Source organism: Leucopleurus acutus (assembly GCF_964270905.1).
Source record: "Leucopleurus acutus genome assembly, chromosome: 3".
Taxonomy (NCBI): domain Eukaryota; kingdom Metazoa; phylum Chordata; class Mammalia; order Artiodactyla; family Delphinidae; genus Leucopleurus; species Leucopleurus acutus.
In genome coordinates this window covers 114,361,163-114,386,508 of record NC_139145.1, presented here as the reverse complement: position 1 = coordinate 114,386,508, position 25,346 = coordinate 114,361,163, and the positions used below count along the sequence as shown (strand labels likewise).

General features: G+C 35.7%; 1 protein-coding gene across 1 annotated transcript in view; it reads left to right on the top strand.

The window, feature by feature from the left end:
* SCAMP1 (secretory carrier membrane protein 1) overlaps positions 1–25,346 on the top strand; it is a 100,417-nt gene that overhangs the window by 38,181 nt on the left and 36,890 nt on the right. The window contains exons 3-6 of the mRNA XM_082835234.1: positions 6,743–6,841; positions 8,111–8,219; positions 10,389–10,517; positions 14,777–14,936. Coding sequence (XP_082691360.1) covers positions 6,743–6,841; positions 8,111–8,219; positions 10,389–10,517; positions 14,777–14,936 — 497 coding nt within the window. The remainder of the gene's footprint in view (positions 1–6,742; positions 6,842–8,110; positions 8,220–10,388; positions 10,518–14,776; positions 14,937–25,346) is intronic.

The following is a 25,346-nucleotide window of genomic DNA, read 5'->3' as shown; positions in this document are numbered from 1 at the left end:
GATTTGCTCTTTCACTATAGTGTGCCTAGGTGTTAACTTTTAAAACATCTGGTTTGGGTTTTGGAGTTTGGAGTCTGAGAGTTAGTGTCCTCACGTTCCCTTTGAACACTGACTCTCCCTCATTCTCTCTGTTTGCTTCCTGTGGAACTCTCAATTGTACCTTCTCACTCTATTCTCATTTCTCTTAAGCTCTCGTATTTTCCTTTTTTTCAGCTTTCTGCTACATTCTGTGCAGTTTCTTTCTTTTTCTCCTTTTTTTTTGTTTTTTACATCTTTATTGGATTATAACTGCCCCACAATGTCACGCTAGTCTCTGCTGTACAACAGAGTGAATCAGCCACATGTATACATATATCCCCTCCTTCCTGAACCTCCCTCCCGCTCTCCCCATCCCACCTCTCTAGGGGGTCACAAAGCACTGAGCTAATCTCCCTGTGCTATGCAGCAGCTTCCCACTAGCTATCTGTTTTACACATGGTAGTGTATATATGTCACTGCTACTCTCTCACTTCTTCCCAGCCTCCCCTTCCCCGCCGTGTCCTCAGGTACGTTCTCTACAACCTGTGTGGTTTCTTTAGACACACTTCTGTTTCCCTAATTACCTCTTCATCTCTGTGTAGTCTGCTGTTTCACACTTGTCTATTAAATTTATAATTCTAATTATTATAGTTTTCATTTCTGTAAGTTCCATTTGTATCATTTTAAAAGAGATTTGGTCAATTCTTATAGTCTCTTTTTGCCTAGTCATGCGTTTATTACCTTCTTTTATTTCTTTATTAAGCATATCTATTTTATATTTTGCATCTGATAATTCCAGTATCTCTGATCTTACTTTGTAGTTTGTATATCTGTGGATCCTTGCTCATGGTGGCTTGCTTCCTTCTGTGTTTAAGTCATGAGCCAATGTTACTTGGAACTTGAGCTGTGAAAATTCTTTGAAGCCTGGTATTTTTTTGTTTTTTAATTTTTATTTATTATTTTTGGCTGCGTTGGGTCTTTGTTGCTGTGCGGAGGCTTTCTCGAGTTGCGGCGAGCGGGGGCTACTCTTCGCTGCGGTGCGCAGGCTTCTCATTGCGGTGGCTTCTCGTTGCAGAACACGGGCTCTAGGTGCACGAGCTTTAGTAGTTATGGCACATGGGCTCAGTAGCTGTGGCTCGCAGGCTCTAGAGCGCAGGCTCAGTAGTTGTGGTGCACGGGCTTAACTGCTCCGCGGCATGTGGGATCTTCCCGGACCAGGGCTTGAACCCGTGTCCCCTGCATTGACAGGTGGATTCTTAACCCCTGCGCCACCAGGGAAGCCCTGAAGCCTGGTTTTAAAGTGTGTTCCTCTACTTTTGCCAGGTACTTGAGGTCACTACCAACCTGGGATATCTGGAAATGAAAATTTCAACTTGGAATATTTTATCTGTATTGGTAGTGTAAAACCTGGCCCCAAGTCTGCAAGGTGGTAGGTTTATGATTAGGAGTTCTCAGGGAAGATTTCTTTTTTTTTTTTTTTCTCCTTCCCTATCCAGAGTCAAGGGCAAGACAGGCAAGTATTCATACTGTTTCTTTCTGTGAAGCTGCTTTTCTGCTTATCCACTGAGAATGTTGCTTTTTAGGAAGTCCTGGCTTTATGCGGTGATCACAGATTGATTTTACCTTATACGGACTCCCAAGCTTTGTCTCCAGCTTATTGAATCCTGGTGATTTTGTTAGTGGTATGGCATCAAGGCTCTTCTTCGGATTCGTGGTTTTTCCTACTTTCTGCCCTCTCAGGATTTCCTATCAGCTTAGTCATGTATTTACAATATTATTTAAATGAAATTTGATTCAGCATTTTTAGGTGCTGCGTATCAGGGGTGTCACTACAGATGTGTGGTCTGCTGTGTTGCCATAAATGGAAGTGTTTAGTGGATTGTTTTAATTTTCTTTTTGTTCATATGTGCAGAAGTGAAAAGTTGGAAAAGAATTTGGAGCCATCATTAGAATAGGTCTTTAATCATTATGACAAGAGCTATACTTGGCTTGAGGTGGCTAATCATGCGTGTTGTGGCTGATGAAAATACTGGGTTCCAGAGCTGGACAGAGATTTCGCTTGCACTGGCAAATTTGAAGAAATTGTCAGCTATCAGGTTAATATCACTGGTATTAGAGATTTGTGCTTCTCCAATAATTCTCATGATTGCTATACCACAAGCAGCTATTACCTCGAATATATCAAATACTAGCTCTAAACTAGCCTTCATTCTTATCTGGTAATTCTTCATACTTAATACTTCATTTGTTACTTAAAGCAGTAAAGAATTTATAGTATGGTTTCAACTGGGTGAATTCTTGAGTCATTTCTGTGTGCTTTTCCTGAAGTGTGCTGCCCAACTAACTTTGCCAGGCGTTTTATTCGGTCATTGTTTTGTTGTTGCCACTTATTTAAACCAAGAGAGGGATACTTTCGGGCCATGATTTTCTAGTTGGAGAATAGTTAGGATTGATCAGCTTCAGTTTTTCTGCCTATTAATATGAAATATTGGAGTGGGAGAACAGGCAATTGGAATAGGGAATTTACAGTTCTTTCGGTGATAAAAATTATAGTGGAGATAAAAATACAAGAAAAAGCTTTACATCCCACTATTCAGCAACAATCACTGTTAACATATTGATACATTTTAAAATAAAAATTGGGATTATACTGTATATACAATTTTGTTTAATAACATAATTTTTTTATGTATTTTATTTTTGGCTGCATGGGGTCTTGGTTGTGGCATGCTGGATCTTTTGTTGTGGTGTGCAGCTTCTCTCTAGTTGTGGCACGTGGGCTCAGTAGTTGTACTCAGTAGTGCAGCACGCGGGCTCTCTAGTTGTGGTGCGCGGGCTCCGGAGTGCATGGGCTCTGTAGTTGTGGCATGTGGGCTCTCTAGGTGTGACTCGCATGCTCAGTAGCGGCACGCGGGCTTAGTTGCCCCACGGCATGTGGGACCTTAGTTCCCCGACCAGGGATCAAACCCACGTCCCCTGCATTGGAAGGCAGATTCTTAATCACTGGACCACCAGGGAAGTCCCATAACTTATAACTGGTACAAGCTTTCCCCATTTCATATTCTTTCAAAACTTTTAAATAGCTGCATAATATATTCTCCTATGGGTGGATCATAATTTAATTTGTCTATATTTTATCTACCGTTGGACATTTGGGGGTATTTCTAACTTTTTTTTTGCTTTTACAAATAATGCTGTAGGGAGTACTTTGGCATACACACATTTGTGCAAACCTTGGATTATTTCTGTATATTTATAGCTATTTATGGGGCTTCCCTGGTGGCGCAGTGGTTAACAATCCGCCTGCCAATGTAGGGGACACGGGTTCAAGCCCTGGTCCGGGAAGATCCCACATGCTGCAGAGCAACTAAGCCCGTGTGCCACAACTACTGAGCCTGCGCTCTAGAGCCCGTGAGCCACAACTACTGAGCCCGTGTGCCACAACTACTGAAGCCTGCATGTCTAGAGCCCGTGCTCCACAACAAGAGGAGCCAATGCAGTGAGAAGCCTGTGCACTGCAACGAAGAGTAGCCCCCGCTTGCTGCAACTAGAGAAAGCCCGCACGCAGCAATGAAGACCCAATGCAGCCAAAAAAATATATATATATTTATAAAAAAAGAAAAGAGTAGCTATTTATGGGTCATAGGGTATAAATACTTAAATGCCTCTTAAACATGATGTCAAATTGTGCTCCAGGATTATTATATGAACTAGTTTATATTCCCATTATCAGTGTGTGAGAAATGCCCATTTTACCACATCTTTCCCAAAATGTGGTAGTAGTCTTATGGTAATAATCATTTAAAAAATAAATTAGGTGAAAGTTGAATTTCTTTGATTACTGGTGAGGTTGACATTTTGAATATATTTTTTGTTTTTATAAATTTTTAAATTAATTTTATTTTTGGCTGCGTTGGGTCTTCGTTGCTGTGCGTGGGCTTTCTTCTAGTTGTGGTGAGCAGGGGCTACTCTTCATTGCGGTGCGCGGGCTTCTCATTGAGGTGGCTTCTCTTGTTGTGGAGCACGGGCTCTAGGCACACAGGCTTCAGTAGCTGTGGCATGCGGGCTCAGTAGTTGTGGTTCACAGGCTCTAGAGTGCTCAGTAGTTGTGGCACACGGGCTTAGGTGCTCCGCGGCATGTGGGATCTTCCTGGACCAGGGTTCAAACCCGTGTCCTCTGCATTGGCAGGCGGATTCTTAACCACTGCCCCACCAGGGAAGTCCAGTCATCTATATTCTATGTAGTGTATTATTTCTAATATCTTTATAGTTTCCTTGTTTTTTTCTTTTTGCATTGAACTTTAATCCATTTGGAATTTATTCCAAATAAATTGTTAAGATATGGGATCTGATTTTTTTTTCTCCCAAACATTTAAATAATTGTCCCAGCACCATTTATTGATATCTTTTCTTTCCCACTGATTTGAAAAACTGTCTTGATCATATGCTTTAATTTTTATATACATCATCATTGTGTATATACAGTGATGAGTGATATGAGTGATATGTCACTTTTTTTTACATTTCTTGATTACTAGTGAGGTTGAACCATTAGTTCCTATGTTTATTGGCCATTCCTGTTTTCTCTTCTTTGTTTTGCCTGTTCAGATATTTTGCCCATTTTCCTATTAGTAGTTTGTATTTTTATGGATTTGTAACAGTTCTTCCTGTATTCTGAGTAGCAGTACTTTTTGTTAAATCTATTATAACCAATTTTTCCTAGTCTGTTATTTGACTTTTCACTTTGACAGATTCAAGTATACTGAAATTTAATAACAATCTTAACTTTATGGTTTATGTGCTTGCTAACCTTAATTTTACAAATACTTATTGATCATTTACTGTGTTCCAGGCACCGTTTTAGGTACTTGGGATACATCATAGGTAGGATACACAAAGATTTCTATAGCTTATATTTGAGAAGCTCTTATGTACCCTGAGTTCATGAAAATATTCATGTATATTTTTTTCCTAAAAGTGCTTAAAGTTTGCTTTTTCACTTTTAAGTCATTCATCCACCTGGAATTTATTTTTGTATGTAATGTCAAGTAGGAAATCTAGTTTAATTGTTCCATCTGGTTAACCAGTTATCTCAGAACCATTTATTGACTAATACATTATTTCTCCACTGTTTTGTGGTGTGACCTCTGTTGGGTATCAAGTTTTGGGGGGTTTGTTTCTGTCTCCCTACTGTTTATTGGTATATTTCTTATCTTTGGCATCTGTACCACACTGTTTATTACTATATTAAGTCTTGATATTATAGGTTTGCCTACCTTACTCTTCTTGAGAATTGTTTGACCTATTCTTAGCTCTTGGCATTTCCATATGAATTTTAGAATCAGCTGTACTCCATTTCTATCTTTGGTTGTGTCTGGCTTCCTTTTCAGGGCTGCTGTTTGCTGTGTCAGAATAAAATCAAGCTGCATTGGTGGTGTCTTCTGACTTTAATAGTTCTTCTGATCTTTGAACTTCCCTTTGCAGCTGCTTGCTTGTATGTTTTCTCTCTTTTTTTTTCTCTTCTTTTCCTTTCCCTTTCTTCTTGTCCTATTTTTCTTATGGCCATTTTAAAGAATGCTTAAAATTATTTTCTAACTGAAAAAAATAGTATAATGGGGAGAGAAGGGAATTAATAGAGAAGTGTATAAAGCAAAAGGTGCAAATCCCTTTGATAGTTTGCTAAGACATCCCAGAGATTTTTCTGGACATATACAAATGTGTGTTCATAAAAGAAAAAAATTCGGTCATATGCATGCTGTTCTGTAGTTGGCTTTATTTCATTTAATATTTAAAAGGGCATCCTCCTGTAGAACTAACTAATTCCTTTTGATGACTGCATTGTATATATATATATATATATATATATATATATATATATATATAGTAATTTAACCAATTCCCCTTTGATGGATTTGTAGATATCTACCTACTTTTTTTTTTTTTTTTTTTTTTTTTTTTGCGGTATGGGGGCCTCTCACTGCTGTGGCCTCTCCCGTTGCGGAGCACAGGCTCCGGACGCGCAGGCTCAGCGGCCACGGCTCACGGGCCCAGCAGCTCCGCGGCACGTGGGATCTTCCCGGACCGGGGCACGAACCCGCGTCCCCTGCATCGGCAGGCGGACTCTCAACCACTGCGCCACCAGGGAAGCCCTCTACCTATTTTTTGAACTTGCAGCTACTTTCACGTACTGTTGATCGTCACTGGCAAAGTGGAGGTTGTGCAGTTTATTTTCCATCTCCCTAATGTCTCCCCTCTTATTCTTTTCAAGGAGTATTAGTGGGGTTCTGCCAGGACCTCTCCTATTTACTTTTTAAGGGCACTGGCACATAGCTTTGTTAGGTGGGAAGAGTTGACAGCCTAGTTGACAGTTAACCTTGGTGTAAATTCTTCAGTTTGGTGCTATCTGTATTTTACTAAAAAAACATACTTGAAGGTTTTTTGTTTTCGTTTTGTTTTGTCTTGAATGCATAGTGTTCTGGAGGAGAGTGCTAACAGTGTCGTGTTAGAGGTAGCAGCCACATTGAAGAGTTAAGAAATGAGTGAGCTTGAGAAAATGGAGATGAAGAGCTTCACTAGCTCTTTACTGCACACTGGATTATGAGAATTCAGGGGAGGAAGTGAGGCAGTTCTTGCCACTTTGGTTTTTATTAGTGTTACACTTTTTGAAAGAAGTTGAAGTTGGATTTCTATGTTATGTAATTTGTCTTTTTCTTAATCTTCCTAGCCTCCACCGGGCAATGTGAAAATGCCTAATGTACCCAGTACACAACCAGCAATAATGAAACCAACAGAGGAACATCCGGCTTATACACAGATTGCAAAGGTTAGTTCATGTTACATGTGTAAATTCATATTGGAAATTACAATATCAATAACATTTGCTTTCAGAGCAGAACAATTCTTTGTATAGTGCATTCCTTATTGTTTAATTTTTAACTCACTTTTGAGTCTGGTTTAGCTTGCTTCTCAATCCTATAATACTCATACCTCTTTTTCAGCTTGTAGCATTTGCTTTACTCCATTATTAGCAGTTATTGAATTCATTCATCATCTTGGTGTATAATTTGTGTAGAGAAATTTTTATTGCTTTTGGTCTCACGTTTTAATGCACAATTCCATTAAAGTAACAATGATACATCAATAGATATTATTGGAAGAGAGTTAATGATGGCTAAGCAAAGCACAGTGGTAGGAAGTAGGAGGTGGCAAAAATACCAAGAAAAAAGGAGATGAATAGGATGCCTGGTATTACGTAAAGTCAGATGGAGTTATAAACCAGAATTTCTTAACCATATCCTCCTTTCACTTCATTATCTTATAAAATATAAGATATTATATAATATTCCTGCATTGGGAACCTTATGTACCATTTAACCCAATTCATAAGAGCCAATTCAGTTGCCCTTTTCTCCATCTGTCTGTTTTCCTCAGCTGTTCTCTTTGTCTTAGTCCCTCACTCTCGTTTAGGCACAGAGTTCACCTTAATTTCATTTTCCCAATTACCTTACGATTTTTTTTAACATCTTTATTGGAGTATAATTGCTTTACAATGGTGTGTTAGTTTCTGCTGTATAACAAAGTGAATCAGCTATACATATACATATATCCCCATATCTCCTCCCTCTTGCGTCTCCCTCCCACCCTCCTTATCCCACCCCTCTAAGTGGTCACAAAGCACCGAGCTGATCTCCCTGTGCTATGCAGCTCCTTCCCACTAGCTATCTGTTTTACATTTGGTAATGTATATATAAGTCCATGCAACTCTCTCACTTCATCTCAGCTTACCCTTACCCCTCCCTGTGTCCTCAAGTCCTACCTTAGAATTTTAACTGCTTTTACTGACAGAATTTTTTCTTGTCCTAATGGGCCCAACATTTCTACCGTGGGTTTTCATAACCAAAAGGCCAAAATGGGCGAAATATTTCCATAATATTTTCTGAAACTGTAATCTTTAGTGAATTCCTATATTGTGGAAAGAGCATTTGAATTAGGTTTCTAGCATAGTAGAGAAGTAGGAGTATAGTAGAAGCAGAAGTAGGAATGTTGCTGTATTTTATACTTCTGACAATGTATTCCCTTATTTTTTGTTTAGGAGCATGCCTTGGCCCAAGCTGAACTTCTTAAACGCCAGGAAGAACTAGAAAGAAAAGCAGCAGAATTAGATCGTCGAGAACGAGAAATGCAAAACCTCAGTCAACATGGTAATATCCAAAGAAATTTCAAATAAAAATAACTTTAAAATTCTTTAAAATTTTAAGCTTTTGCACTAGCTCTAGATCATTTGGTTTGTGGATATAAAACTCTGCCCTGTTATTCTAGCAAGGAGGTCAGACATGGCAGATTTTCTACCTGATGCTCTGTGGCTCTCTGATCTTGGCTGATTTACATAGTGTTTTGATAGATTAGAAGAGTGTTAGCCTCTGAATGCAAATATGATGATTTTGGTTTATTGTAAGGTCAGGAGTCTTTGATTCTGCTCTTGGGCCTTTACCTCGGTCTGTTAAAGCTTTATGAGCACATGGGAGTGTGCCCTATGTTTGACTGCATTTAACTCTTAACTTCTGGTTTATTCAGACCAGTTTCAAATTAATCTGCCCCTGTCCTCACAAGTATATCCGTATATGTCAAACCAAGTTTAAAAAAAAAAAAAAGCGTCTGTGGTGAGGTGACTGGGGTATTCTGATGATGCCAAAGAAATAAGTAAGTGGTGAATTTTGATTATGAAATTCATTCAGGCTGTGACTACCAAAGGTCACTTCAAGGGAGTAGCTTAGGGAAAGCTAGCAAGTGTCTGGGTAAGAAGCGATGAGAGAACTAGACAAGTCATTGTGGGTATGTCTGGATAGTGATGGAGTGACAATGTTAGGACAGTGATAACATTCAGTGATACTGAACTATTTCTTCCTTATCCTAGAATGTGTAAGTCTAGGGCCTCATGAGGACACATTTATCCTGGGCCATTTTCTTGCTTCCAATATCAGAGACAGCATCTGTGAAAGGAGAAACTAGAGGTTTAATTGAGATCAATATTTCTAAAATACATGTAACGAAAATCTGTCCTGTTCCCTTAGCTTTGACTAATACAAATTACTTCTATGAGAGATGTTTTAGTAAATGAAGTAGTTATGAAGTGTGGTAAATTAAGAGACTTGCCGTATGTTATACACTTAAGTACTTTTCATCTGTTAGCTCATTTCATCCTCAGTACAATTCTGTGAAGAGTGGTGAGTTCTTCTCACTTTACAGATGTAGAAACAAAGTCTTCAGCAGGTTGGATAAGTTGCCCAAGCCCTCCTAGCCAGTAAGTGTCTAGGAGCTTCTATTGATAGTTTCAGAGCCTTTGTTCTTTACTACTATTCTCTGCTTCTCGAGTAGTATGAGACTTGTATGAGAAATGAAAGAACAACATGTAGTTTGAAAAGAATGATAAAACAGTGGAGACATGTTGGGAAGAATCAGAAATAGAGGACGCTTTTTTCCCACTATGAAGAATTTCCTGGTCTATGAAAAAGTATGTAAAATCTAATCTTTGTAAGTGTGGGATATAATATCTAAAATGAGAAAATGGCCTTTAGGCGCTATTTTTACTCTCTGTTTTCAATGTTTTGACTTCTTTAATTTTAGTTTTTTATTTCCCCACACCACTTCCCAAGCCTTATTTTCAGTCTAGTTTCTTTAAATAGACACATTTTCTCTCCTTACACATGGAATTTGTTTTTTCTCTAGGTTTTTGAAGGTGCTATAATTCCTCAGCTTCTTTCTCATGAGTGTTTTGTATTTTCACATAGTTTTATGCTTTTCTTACATGTGTCTTTTGGACATTATTTTTTTCAGACTTGGAGATTTCCAAATTTGATTCTTTGGTACTGGTTATCTTATGTTTCTTTATGGAGTTAACAGTAGAAAACTTGAAAGATTCAGAAGCTGGTCTTCCCTCTCCACATGCGTTAGGAGTTATATTTAAAAATTGAAGACGTGGAGGAGGAAATCTGTAGGGACTTAAAAACTTCATGGCCTTCATGTGAGAGCCAGAGTCTTGGGACTTTGAAATAAATCTCTTTTTAGGGCAGAGTCACAGGATATGTCCCTGTGCTCTTTTTTCTTTTCTTGTTTCAACTTACATAAGTGGTATGACACTGGAAAATTATTTTACCATGTAATGAGTTCTAAATTGATATTTTGGGAAAAGTTTTAAAAATAAAAAGCTTGGTTTTCAGAGTTGTAGGAATGTAGAGATACAGTGTTATATTTTTGAAACACCTATTAAAAGAATAGATAATATTCTTCTTTATTATGAAACAAATAATTACATGCAAAAAGAATAGCACATATTTGTCCTTATATAAATAACTTTGTTTTTTTATTTGCAGGCAGAAAAAACAATTGGCCACCTCTTCCTGACAATTTTCCTGTGGGACCTTGTTTCTATCAGGATTTTTCTGTAGACATTCCTGTGGAATTCCAAAAGACAGTAAAGATTATGTACTACTTATGGATGTGTGAGTATAGAACAAATTATATATTTATTTGAAAAAGTTTATATTTTATTGTCAAAATCTACATTTTTAAAACTCATATAAGGGTAGTATCATAAGTTGGTCTTTTGCTATAGATATTTTAATTTTGAGTGAATCATGTCGTATTTAGGTATGTCAAAATTGTATACTATGTGACAATCTAAGTTCTTAGCTGAGGAAGACCTATATATTGAGAACTGGCATTCTTTTGAGGAAAGGACTTCCCTATCATACAGTAGAATTTTCAATGATCCTTTCTCCCTGCAAAATGTTATCGAGGCAATATTTGCTTTGAAAAAATTACTCATGATTTTTATGCAAATGAAGGCTATTAAAGCATTATGACTTTTTAAAAGGGGCATAAAATATTGAAATATTATAAACTATTTTTCTTAGAGCTTTGAGCACAATTTACTTTTCATTTTCAAGTGGTGAGGAATACTTTTATTATTGGAAGTGCCTAATTAATATAGGATGTTTCATTAAATAGAACGTTAGGACATACATTTTAGGCTGTGATGTTCACATTGCTTTGAATATAATTATGACACATGGAATATTCAAACTAAATGTCAACCTTTTACCAGTTTTTTGTATGTACACAGAATTCCCACTTATTCTGTTGCATTTTTATTTCAAACAGCAGTCTCAGCCCCATTTAACATCATTGTGTCAGTAGGAGAGGTAGCTGTCATGACTTCTCATCTGCACAGTTGCTGGGTTAATGGACACATTGTGGAGTAAACTCTCATTGGAGGAAATTTGTATGTTCTTACTGTATGATTAGGGAGCCTCCCTCCACCAAGTATATGAGATCATTTTCCTCAAAATCTTTTAGGAGTATTCTTCACATTTGTGAAACTGCTTTGGAATATGAGAAATGATTCCTTATGGATAGTACATTTTTAACTCTTAGTTTCTTTTGAGTTATGTTGTTAATCTGATTTCTTTGGTTAATCCTGAGTGTCAGTAGTATTACATATTTTTATTTTTAAAGGTTTTGATTTCATATATGTCCATACTAAACAACTCATATTTTATTTAATCAATAAATCATAAAATATATGTAGATTATAAAATAATTATTTTTTTAATGAGCAGAAATTGGCCTCACATTTTAAGTATAAGTTCTTTGACTTTAGTGAAAAAACACTTTAAATGGGGGAGATGGGTGTTGGAAGAAAATTCTATAAGGAATTTAGTAAATAGAGATTGAATGGGGAAGATGATTAATTTTAACTGAATGGTTAACTGCTTTACCAATGCTGATTGTTTCAAAATAGGTCTGTTTTGTCTTAGAAATATATAACTTTCTGAGGTTCTTAGAAATAACATAGTTGGCTATAGTTTTTCCTAGCCCTATTCAGTTTGCAGATCTGTTAACTATTCAAAGAGGGCTCAAGATTCCATCCAGTTAAGGTTCCAATTTGAAGAAGCATTACCTGGAACAAAGTAAGATCTAGTGCTAGTTCAGCACTATCTCTAAATTTCATAAAATATAGGTTGTTTTAATAAATTATTTTCAAGAAGTGTCATCTTGTTACTGATTTTGGAGTTGACTGATGCTTTCACATTGTACTAATAATTATAACAAGAGATAACATTTATGGAGGATTTATCAATACTTTGTGCCAGGCACAGAACTAATCACTTTATATACATTATGTTATTAACTCTTAACCATGTTATGAAGCAGCTACTATATTATCTAGTTTTATAGATTGGGAAACTAAAGCTTAGAGAATTTGAGGTAACTTGTCCAAGATTACACAGCAAGTAAGGTTGGGGTTGGAGAGCTTGACTCTAGATCCCAGCATCTAGATTTCCATGTTATACCACCTACAAAGTACCAAAATAAAGAAGTAATTTACATTTTAAACCCAAATATGATGAAGTTATGGTTTCAAAGTTACCTTACTTGAAGCAAATAATTTTCACTCTAAAGGAACTGAAGCAATTAGAAATACCGCTATGAAATGAATCTCAACCTCTTTGAGTATACTCTTGAATTTAAAGAGAAAGAAAAATATCCAGCTACATTAAAGACCACTTAGTGAGGAAGATAATATATTGTCCTAAATTTGTTTATTTTAGGTATCTATATTGTAATGCAAAACTTAGCTAGAAGAGTAATAGTTGCAAATTTAGATTCTAGTGACAGTTGCAAATTTAGGTCCACTAATACCAGATTTGAGTGCTTAATAAAGCAAATTGAAATTTTATAAGAAGGAGGGTCATTCAACTTGGAAATCATGTAAATGAAATGGCCTAAAATTTTCTTTAGTGTTTTACCTACACTTGGAATCCACCAAGTGGATTGGAATTGGATTGAAATTAGCAACATAGAATCATGCATTTCACATTACCTTGCCTTTCTATGTGTTTTTTGATCTCTATGTAAGTGTACTGATTGTTTAGTAAGTAGGCCTAGATGCTTCCTCTTCATTGGGGTACAAACAAATGACCTATTATTGATCATGGTTGTTGGTTACTATGAAAACACATATAGAAAAAAATTTAATAGATTACACAAAATTTAATTGATATTTTTATCTATACTTGGAAGAATTTTTGTGAACTTTAAAATACTCATACCGATATAGTCTGTCTTTTTTTTCTTAAACAGATTAGGAGATAAACCTTGAAAAGTTATTTCTTTGGAGGTTGAAATTTGAGTTAGAATGTTCTGAACATTTAAAACTTTTTTAGGCAATTGGATGCCATTTAATATTACAGAATAATATCTCACAATCTCTTGAATTCTGCTTTTAAGCCCTTAACAGAACTACTTTTATTTCGAGGTGAAGGATTTTGAGTAAATTTATTAGTAAGCTAGCTTTCATGAGTTAGAAATCCTAATGGGAATAAGTAAGTCTTTCCTGTGTAGTAGAATGGGGTGGAATTTTAAAGCTGGAAGAGCCTCCTGCATTTCTCCTGCTGAAAAATTGAAATGCACAGAGGTTGATTAGCTCGATATTATATCACTATAACCCAGGTGTTTTCATTCCTCCTCTGGAGCTCTTTCTCCTTCTGTGGAGTTTGTGTGTTTATCTGGTTGTTAGATGAGAGCAAATTTAGAGGCATCCTAGAATGTGTTTATACCTTGTTTCATTAAGTATTAATTTTATTTGATTAATAATTTAAAGAGATTTTAAAGTTTTTTTTAATGTATGTTGATTTTTAAAATTTACATTCACTTGGTTTTCCCTTTGTTATTTTTAATTAAAGTAGTGGCTTGTTATATATTTTTATTGTATTGGTAGTTTACATTAAACAGTATTTTAACTTTTGAAATAATTTCTTTCTTGTAATAAATTCAGCCTGTGAATAAATTTAAAAAATACTTTAAAAAGTTATTAATTATAATGGGTAAATGTTGTTCTTTAGGATCATGGTGTCCTTAGATGTTACTCAAATTTTTGGGTTTTGGTCTGTCAGGGAAAGTAATTACTAACAGTACAGGAAGAATTTGCCAAGATCTGTTTGTGTTAACGAAAAGAAAGATCTGCCACAGCAGGTAAAGTGCATCATAGTAAACTTCTTTTTTTTTTTTTAAATTAGTGTAATCCCCTACCAGAACATTGTTTTTAATCCCAGGACCTTAAAAAGTGGACAGCTTTATGAAGATGAGTTAATAATCCTCATAGATTGACTGTATAGTCACTGGAAGTTTCTGCTGTGTTAGTATTTTTAGTCCAATGATTCGAATTAATTTTATTGCTTTAAAATGTTACAGTGAGATTGCGCAGGGCACTTCTCTATTTTCTCTTCTCTTGTGTAGTTCACACTGCGAGGAACCTGCAGCCCCATTCTGTAAAAATTATAGTTCTGAGTGTAGGATCTTTTTCCTCTCAAGTCCCGGTTCTTTTCCTGGCAGCCACTATTTTTCTGCTTGGGCCTTGAGTCAAGAGACACATCACATGTCATCACATGTTTCCTTCCCAGGGGAGAACCCCTTAAGGTTGTGCGTCTCTGGTTTAGCTGTGTAATTGCCCATTAAGGGAGGGCCAAAAGAATTTTTGCCAAACAGTGCATGTATTAGGACTCTTCTACCTGTGAATACTCTGTTTTCAAATCAGACATGTAAGAAATAGCAACAATGTTTTGAAAAATACTAAATGGAAACATGGGGTAGAATACACTTGCTCTTAGGAAGTATTTTTTCATTTATAATTTTTGTTGAATGAACACATAAATTGAATGTAAACATTTCTTTTCTATTTTGTTTTTTGATTCCACAGTCCATGCTGTAACACTGTTTCTAAATATCTTCGGATGCTTGGCTTGGTTTTGTGTTGATCCTCCAAGAGGGGTTGATTTTGGATTGAGTATCCTGTGGTTCTTGCTTTTTACTCCTTGTTCATTTGTCTGTTGGTACAGACCACTTTACGGAGCTTTCAGGTAAAATGTGTGTACTTTAAAATATGCTCTTTAAAACCTGTGAAGTAAATAATTTGTAGTACACCTTAAAGGGAAAAGTGACATATTTTCATTTTTCATATTTTTTATTATTGTATAATATACCTTCAGAAAAGTCCGTATATAACATCTCTGTGTATTAAGTCCGTATATAACATGCTCTTGTATTCATTTGACTTTGTAACAAATAATATCCCATTCTTTTCTCCCACTTGAGAAAAAGATCAAACATGAAAATGAATGAGGGAAAAATGAGAACAATCTTAGGTCTTAATATTTGTAAAAGATTCTATTCCATATGATACATTTGACTTTAAAGAAAATTTTACTTTTTATTCTCCCCTTCAGAAAAAATCAGGAGTGGTGATTACAGCCTAATTTTTAAATGAACCTAGGTAGCCTAGGTAGGGTGAATATACATGTGATATTTAAAGTGAGTCACTTTTCACCTGGCAAGTTGGTAATTATTTTCTGTGGAAATTCATTTTTGGTTTTTCAAAATGCAGTAACGTTTTAAAACTGTTTAGACTATAAGATTAACTATACTACTTTGCATGGTATATTTTAATCAATAGTTAGGATTAACATTTCTTAAATGCGTGTTCTGTGGGGTATTACTAGGTGTTGTAGAAAAAAAAGTTCATTAGCTTAAGTTTGGGAACAGTGGGATAATAAAATTAAATAAGTTTCTTCATTTCAGAATTTCTTAGACTTCTTTAAGAGCCTCGTGTGCTTTGTGATATGACCATGAAACCATTATTTGTGCGTGTGTGTTGAGTACCTTGTTGGACTCTTGCTTTAGGAAATAAACATTGGGAAATGCGGATTTAGATGATAGCCCTAGATGAGTCCATGTATTCAATTGTTTATTAACTTATTTTTATTTGAGTAAACTCATTTATGAATAATAAACCTCTTTCAACTCTCATGTATGAGGAGCAGCATTACTAGGAAATAGGCATGTATTGTGCAGATGATATATTAGGGAAATTAGAGGGCCACATTCAGTTGTTTAACTTTTTTTTACTATTTGAACAAAAAATTTCTTTGATTATTCAGAATGTGTATCACCACCCCCATCCCCCAAAGCCCTCCCAAATGAAATTAGAAACGCAGATAGGTAAACAGAAAACGAAAAAGAAGGAGAAGGGGGAAGATTAGGGAATTTGGAGAAAAAAGATGTCATTCAACAGAAAACTAAATTGGTTAGAAATGGAATGAAGGGAAGAAAATAGATGGGAGGAGGGAAAGGGAGGAAAATCTTTGGATCTAATGGAACATGAGAGGTTGGTTATCAAGGAATGGGGAGGGGCACCCCTATAGATGTAGGTTGGAGAAGAATAAAAGGAACCTATTTACTCCTTGCGTGAACAGGAGGAGAGTTACTGCTGCTCTTTTCCTTGTTATCTAAGTCTGGCTCACAAGTTTTTTAATTTTTTGACATGTGGCCTCTGCTTGCCTACTTCCATCGTGTTACCAGTGTATCTGTAATGATGCTTGTGGGTGGGAATGGGGATGTCTTTGGGACTTTGAAAATGACCTGAAACTAGAGACTTTGAATTTTAAGCCTTCTGTGACAAATGTAGCCAGAACAAACTATAAAAAGCCAGTTTTCTGCCATTTATCACTTGAAGTCACTTGGTTCCTTTTATTCCCTTTCTTTGCCAGTGGAAATAAAAATGCTTTGTGGAACATTTTTACTTCTGGCATTATTAACCCCTGGGCTAAATTCTTAGCTGCATCTCAACCCTTTAGAGTATATGTATCACAAATATGTTAATTATCTGGACTTTACTGTTTGGAGCAGAACTGAGAGGAATAGTTTTTTTAGGGGAAAGTTGAAAGTATTTTAAATCATTAATTAATATACCTTCTCAGTGTATAACTTCGGCATTTTCTTCACCCAGATTGCCAGTGGTTTCTGGGTCTGTTAAGTCTCTTCTGAAGTATCTGGTAAAGTTTTTTAAACATCTACTGATGACAGATTTCTCCCTTAAATATGGAAATCTTAAACCAGATACATTGGATATGATTATTTCTGTTAAATACAGGGTTTTAAATAGACTTTACGTATTCACGTAAGTGCTTTATTTGAGATCAATTTTGACAGGGATTACTGCCTTTTGAGAAGGGGCAGAGTCACAGGATGTGCAAGTGTTTCATATTCTGTTTCAAGACTGATGATTAAGAAATGAAACACAAGCATCTGAACATATTACGTCAGTAGAAAATGGGTAACTAAAATCTTTTAGGCCAGATGCACATATTTCTTAAACCAAGTTGTTATTGAAAGTATTTAGTTTTTATTAATCAGACTCTGGAGTGAAGCTAAAGTGCTTTTTAAAAGTTTTTCAAGTTTTATTCTTCTCTGGCTAATGATGTATTTGCCTCTATTGCCATATTTAAATACCTACTGTGAACTTGATTTCTTCAGGTTTCCCCAGAAGTGAAGAAAAGAATGGTAAACAATAAGAAAAACATGGCAGGGATTGATTTTAGAATAAACCAGTCATTGCAAACATACAAGTTAGAGGGACATTAGGTCTGAGAATGTGATCAGATTTTTTTTTAGTTGTCTGGTGAATTTTTTTTCCCCCCTTGTAGATAGGTGGTAATTCCAAGTTTCTAGAGTAGCTGTTAGCTTTGTCGTGGGGTGCTGAAAATAACTAGAGGGCACATTAGGAAGTCTTTATTCTAGAATGATCAGTTCTTTGTTTTTTGTCCCTTAGTCAGTTGAAGTTGCATTTGTAATTGCCATATATAGTTTATCTCCTTCTTTGCCTCCCTGTTGACTCATAATCTAAAAGTAAATCCTTTTTAAAGGTTAATAGTTAACTTTGTTATCAAGAATTTGTTGTAGTTTGCTTAATAACATGATGGCTGAGTAAACCTTTGTATATTAACTCTTAAGCTGGGAAGAAAAATATAATTGTTTTAACTGAATTATAAAATGCCTTTAGATGGAGTTAAAGTATTTGCTAATAGCTTTAGAGCCTACTGAAAAAATTTAAAGCTACATTTAAGTGATTATAATCAATAATCTCATATACTAAATCATATTGATAATTACATTTAATGATTTTAAAATGTGATAAAGGTTGATTCTCTTTAGGAATAATCATTTTAAAATTAGTTACCATGTATGAGAAGTTGGTTTTCCAGTGTCATCTGAGTTTCTGTTTCAGTATTTCATTTGCAAGTTTGTTATTGAGTTCACTTGATGCTCTTAGGGAGATGTTAAGATAAATAACTAATGATTGTAAAGCAGTTAGAAAATAAGTACTAAGGTTTAAATTAATCACTCACTGAATACAGACAGTATATATTAGGCTGGAGATACAGAGAAGACATGGTACTTGCCCTGTAGAAATATATAATATATAAATGAGTTTAAAAGTAGGTATTACTGAAACTTTGGCTAGTAGAATTTATACATTAAAACAGAGTAATATTCAAACACCCCCAAAATTTGAAATACAGAGTAATTTAATACTGGTATCATACCTGTGATATATCTCTAAATAGAAGATTAGTTATTTTCAAGTGAGTCTTCTTGGATTATCTTTTCGAGGATTTAAGTTTTTAATAAACATTCTTCTCTGAAATCAGAAAAAAAAAAACCCCAAGACCTTGTTTTTACTGGAACCATTGACATATCAGAATGTCCATGAAAAAGATGAGTTTTAAACTGTAGAAAATACTGTTCTGTATGAATATGACTTCTCTTAGTGTTACTGAACCAAACTTGGATCCACTCACCTGTGTGCAGTAAAGCCAATCTACTGCCACTGGGTTGTGGTGAAGGAAAGTGCAGCATTTATTGTAAAGGTACCACACAAGGAGAACGGGTAGCTCATGCTCAAAAACCCCTGAACTCCCTGAAGTGTTTCAGCAAAACATTTTGAAAGGCAAGGTGAGGGAAGGATGTCCCAGGGTATGTGATCAGCTCACACACAATTCTCTGACTGGTTGTTGGTGACGTAACAGGGGTTAACGTTATCAATCCTTAGGCACCAGTAGGTCTGGGGGCTACATGCTCATGCTTGTCAAGTAGTTAATTTCTTCTATTTGGTGGTAGTTTTAGCATCTATAAAACAACCCCAGAAGTGTGCATCAGATATTATTATCTAGGTACTTCAGAGAGGAGCTACAGTGGAGGATATGAGGGAATGAATGATCTGTCCCTGGAAGGCCCCATAGGGTCCTGCTCAGTTACATTAGTTTTCAACCAAGAAGCTCCTTTTACTGATATATGCAAAGGACTTTGACCTCCCTGAATTAATCCCATTGCCTGAATCTGAAGGAGAATTTTATAGAGAAGTTTCAAGCATATGTGCTTTTCAAAATTAAGTTTATTAGGTATCAGAATTAAACTCAGAGTTGTCATTTTGTCATTTACATATTTTTTAAAAGACTAACTTTATTCTTAATTTTATGCTTCCACAAATCACCAGGCATTATGTAAATACTTTAAAATATTAGGTAATTATTAATGAAGCAGTGTTTTGTTGAAAAAGTATGATTATTGGAAACAGACTGAGAAAGGGTTAGAATTCTGGCTTCCCCACTTAAAAGCTGTGCGCTGTTATGAAAATGCAGTAAAACCTCTCAGTGCCTCAGGTTTTTGAGTGTAAATTGGGCATAACATTTGCAGAGTTGATAAGAAGATTAGAGATAATATGTATAAAATATTTGTCTTTAAAGATGGTCAACAAATGGTAGCTGGAATGTTTTATATTTTTGTTTTTGTTAGGTTTTATCATTTACTTTTGATGATCCATAAAACCATTACTTGTTATAAGTTATTTTTTGCTGCTTTTAGTTCATTGTCCTTTGGTACCCCAGTCTAACCTGGAGGAAACCATAATGTACACTAAAGTGTATGTAGGTTCTTTGTATTGCTTGATAAAAATAAACTTTAAAAAATGTTGTCTGGAGCAGAAGCAAGAACTACAATCCTGCAGCCTGTGGAACAAAAACCACATTCACAGAAAGATAGACAAGATGAAAAGGCAGAGGGCTATGTACCAGATGAAGGAACAAGATAAAACCCCAGACAAACAACTAAATGAAGTGGAGATAGGGAATCTTCCAGAAAAAGAATTCAGAATAATGATAGTGAAGATGATCCAGGACCTCGGAAAAAGAATGGAGGCAAAGATTGAGCAGATGCAAGAAATGTTCAACAAAGACCTAGAAGAATTAAAGAACAAACAGAGATGAACAATAGAGTAACTGTAAATGAAAACTACACTAGAAGGAATCAATAGCAGAATAATTGAGGCAGAAGAACGGATAAGTAACCTGGAAGACAGGATGGTGGAAGTCACTGCTGTGGAACAGAATAAAGAAAAAAGAATGAAAAGAAATGAAGACAGCCTAAGAGACCTCTGGGACAACATTAAACACCAACAACATTCGCATTATAGGGGTCCCAGAAGGAGAAAAGAGAGAGAAAGTACCCGAGAAAATATTTGAAGAGATTATAGTCGAAAACTTCCCTAACATGGGGAAGGAAATAGCCACCCAAGTCCAGGAAGCACAGAGAGTCCCATACAGGCTAAACTCAAGGAGAAACACTCCAAGACACATAGAAATCAAATTGGCAAAAGTTAAAGACAAAGAAAAATTATTGAAAGCAGCAAGGGAAAAATGACAAATAACATACAAGGGAACTCTCATAAGGCTAAGAGCTGATTTCTCAGCAGAAGCTCTACAAGCCAGAAGAGAGTGGCGTGACATATTTAAAGTGATGAAAGGGAAGAACCTACACCAAGATTACTCTACCCGGCAACAATCTCATTCAGATTCGATGGAGAAATCAAAAGCTTTACAGACAAGCAAAAGCCAAGAGAATTCAGCACCACCAAACCAGCTCTACAACAAATGCTAAAGGAACTTCTCTAAGTGGGAAACACAAGAGAAGAAAAGGACCTCCAAAAACAAACCCAAAACAATTAAGAAAATGGTAACAGGAACATACATATCGATAACTACCTTAAACGTGAATGGATTAAATGCTCCAACCAAAAGACACAGGCTTGCTGAATAGATACAAAAACAAGACCCATCTATATTCTGTCTACAGGAGACCCACTTCAGACCTAGGGACACATACAGACTGAAAGTGAGGGGATGGAAAAAGATATTCCATGCAAATGGAAATCAAAAGAAAGCTGGAGTAGCAATACTCATATCAGATAAAATAGACTTTAAAATAAAAAATGTTACAAGAGACAAGGAAGGACACTACATAATGATCAAGGGATCAATCCAAGAAGACATAACAATTATAAATATATATGCACCCAGCATAGGAGCACTTCAATACATAAGGCAACTGCTAACAGCTATAAAAGAGGAAATTGACAGTAACACAATAATAGCGGGGGACTTTAACACCTCACTTACACCAATGGACAGATCATCCAAACATAAAATTAATAAGGAAACACAAGCTTTAAATGACACAATAGACCAGATAGATTTAATTGATATTTATAGGACATTCCATCCAAAAAAGCAGATTACACCTTCTTCTCAAGTGCGCATGAAACATTCTCCAGGATAGATCAAATCTTGCGTAACAAATCAAGCCTCAGTAAATTTAAGAAAACTGAAATCATATCAAGCATCTTTTCTGACCACAATGCTATGATATTAGAAATCAATACAGGGAGAAAACACGTAAAAAACACCAACACATGGAGGCTAAACAATATGTTACTAAATAAGCAAGAGATCACTGAAGAAATCAAAGGGGAAATCAAAAAATACCTAGAGACAAATGACAGTGAAAACACGACGATCCAAAACCTATGGGATGCAGCAAAGGCAGTTCTAAGAGGGAAGTTTATAGCTATACAAGCCTACATCAAGAAACAAGAAAAATCTCAAACCATCTAACTTTACACCTAAAGAAACTAGAGAAAGAAGAACAAACAAAACCCAAAGTTAGCAGAAGGAAAGAGATCATAAAGATTAGAGCAGAAATAAATGAAATAGAAACAAAGAAAACAGTAGCAAAGATCAATAAAACTAAAAGCTGGTTCTTTGAGAAGATAAACAAAATTGATAAACCATTAGCCAGACTCATCAAGAAAAAGAGGGAGAGGACTCAAATCAATAAAATTAGAAATGAAAAAGGAAAGTTACAACAGACACTGCAGAAATATAAGCATCCTAAGAGACTACTACAAGCAAATCTGTGCCAATAAAATGGACAACCTGGAAGAAGTGGACAAATTCTTAGAAAGGTATAACCTTCCAAGACTGAACCAGGAAGAAATAGAAAATATGAACAGACCAGTCACAAGTAATGAAATTGAAACTGTGATTAAAAATCTTCGAACAAACAAACGTCCAGGACCAGATGGTTTCACAGATGAATTCTTTCAAACGTTTAGAATAAAGAGCTAACACCCATCCTTCTCAAACTCTTCCAAAAAATTGCAGAGGAAGGAACACTCCCAAACTCATTCTATGAGACCACCATCACCTTTATACCAAAACCAGACAAAGATACTACAAAAATAGAAAATTACAGACCAATATCACTGATGAATATAGATGCAAAAATCCTCAACAAAATACTAGCAAACAGAATCCAACAACACATTAAAAGGATCATACACCGTGATGAAGTGGGATTTATCCCAGGGATGCAAGGATTCTTCAGTATATGCAAATCAATCAATGTGATACACCATATTAACAAATTGAGGAAGAAAGACCATATGATCATCTCAATAGATACAGAAAAAGCTTTTGACAAAATTCAACACCCATTTATGATAAAAAAACTCTCCTGAAAGTAGGCATAGAGGGAACCTACCTCAACATAATGAAGGCCATATACGACAAACCCACAGCAAACATTATTCTCAGTGGTGAAATACTGAAAGCATTTCCTCTAAGATCAGGAACAAGACAAGGATGTCCACTCTCACCACTATTATTCAACATAGTTTTGGAAGTCCTAGCCACGGCAATCAGAGAAGAAAGACAAATAAAAGGAATACAAATTGGAAAAGAAGAAGTAAAACTGTCCCTGTTTGCAGATGACATGATACTATACATAGAGAATCCTAAAGATGCCACCAGCAAGCTACTAGAGCTAATCAATGAATTTGGTAAAGTTGCAGGATACAAAATTAATGCACAGAAATCTCTTGCATTCCTATACACTAATGATGAAAAATCTGAAAGAGAAATTATGGAAACACTCCCATTTACCATTGCAACAAAAAGAATAAAATACCTAGGAATAAACCTACCTAGGGAGACAAAAGAACTGTAGGCAGAAAACTATAAGACGCTGATGAAAGAAATTAAAGGTGATGCTAACAGATGGAGAAATATACCATGTTCTTGGATTGGAAGAATCAATATTGTGAAAATGACTATAATACCCAAAGCAATCTACAGATTCAGCGCAATCTCTATCAAATTACCAATGGCATTTTTTCTGGAAGTAGAACAAAAAATCTTAAAATTTGTATGGAGACACAAAAGACCCCGAATAGCCAAAGCAGTCTTGAGGGAAAAAAACGGAGCTGGAGGGATCAGACTCCCTGACTTCAGACTATACTGTAAAGCTACAGTAATCAAGATAATATGGTACTGGCACAAAAACAGAAACATAGATCAATGGAACAAGATAGAAAGCCCAGAGATAAAGCCACGCACCTATGGTCAACTAATCTATGACAAAGGAGGTAAGGATATACAATGGAGAAAAGACAGTCTCTTCAATAAGTGGTGCTGGGAAAACTGAGCAACTACGTGTAAAAGAATGAAATTAGAACACTCCCTAACATCATACACAAAAATAAACTCAAAATGGATTAGAGACCTAATTGTAAGACAGGACACTATAAAACTCTTAGAGGAAAACATAGGAAGAACACTCTTTGACATAAATCACAGCAAGATCTTTTTTGACCCACCTCCTAGAGTAATGGAAATAAAAACAAAAATAAACAAATGGGACCTAATGAAACGTCAAAGCTTTTGCACAGCAAAGGAGACCATAAACAAGACAAAAAGACAACCCTCAGAGTGGGAGAAAATATTTGCAAATGAATCAACAGACAAAGGATTAATCTCCAAAATATTTCAACAGCTCATGCAGCTCAATATGAAAAAAACAAACCAATCCAAAAATGGGCAGAAGAGCTAAATAGACATTTCTCCAAAGAAGACATAAAGATGGCCAAGAAGCACATGAAAAGCTGCTCAACATCACTAATTATTAGAGAAATGGAAATCAAAACTACAATGAGGTATCACCTCACACCAGTTAGAATGGGCATCACCAGAGAATCTACGAACAACAAATGCTGGAGAGGGTGTGGAGAAAAGGGAACCCTCTTGCACTGTTGCTGGGAATGTAAATTGATACAGCTATTATGGAGAGCAGTATGGAGGTTCCTTAAAAAACTAAAAATAGAATTACCATATGACCCAGCAATCCTACTACTGGGCGTATACCTAGAGAAAACCATAATTCAAAATGACACATGCACCCCAATGTTCACTGCAGCAGTATTTACGATAACTGGGTCATGGAAGCAACCTAAATGCCCATCGACAGATGAATGGATAAAGAAGATGTAGTACATATATACAATGGAATATTACTCAGCCATGAAAAGGACCGAAATTGGGTCATTTGTTGAGACGTGGGTGGATCTAGAGAGTGTCATACAGAGTGAAGTAAGGCAGAAAGAGAAAAACAAATATCGTATATTAATGCATATATGTGGAACGTATAAAAATGGTACAGATGATCCGGTTTGCAGGGCAGAAATTGAGATACAGATGTAGAGAACAAACGTATGGACACCAAAGGGGGGAAGTGGCAGGGGTGGTGGTGGTGGTGGTGTGATGAATTGGGTGATTGGGATTGACATGTATACACTCTAAGAACCTGCTGTGTATAAAAAAAAAGGTTGACTGAAATGATATTTGTATTTCTGTACATGGTTATGTGCCTGTGATCAATGGGAAGAATATACAAAAATACAGCTAATAAAGAGAGTTGTAAAAAAAAATGTGTGATAATCTAGTCTTTTAAGTGAGTTTTTGTGTATTTATGTTTGATGTAATTACACTTATGTAATTACATTAAGATTATATGTAATTTGGTTACATTTTTGTTTATCTTTAATGATGTACATGGATTTATATCTAATATTTATAGCTACTACTTACCATATAAAACATACCTGTTAAATACCTTTTTCTTTCTTTACCTTTTAGATTAATAAAGTATTATTCTATTTTTCATCTATTCTTTTATCATTGTCTCTTATTATAGGTCTACAGACAATGAATTCCCTCAAATTTTGTTTGAAACCATTTTCATTTCACCTTCATTTTTTAGCTTTA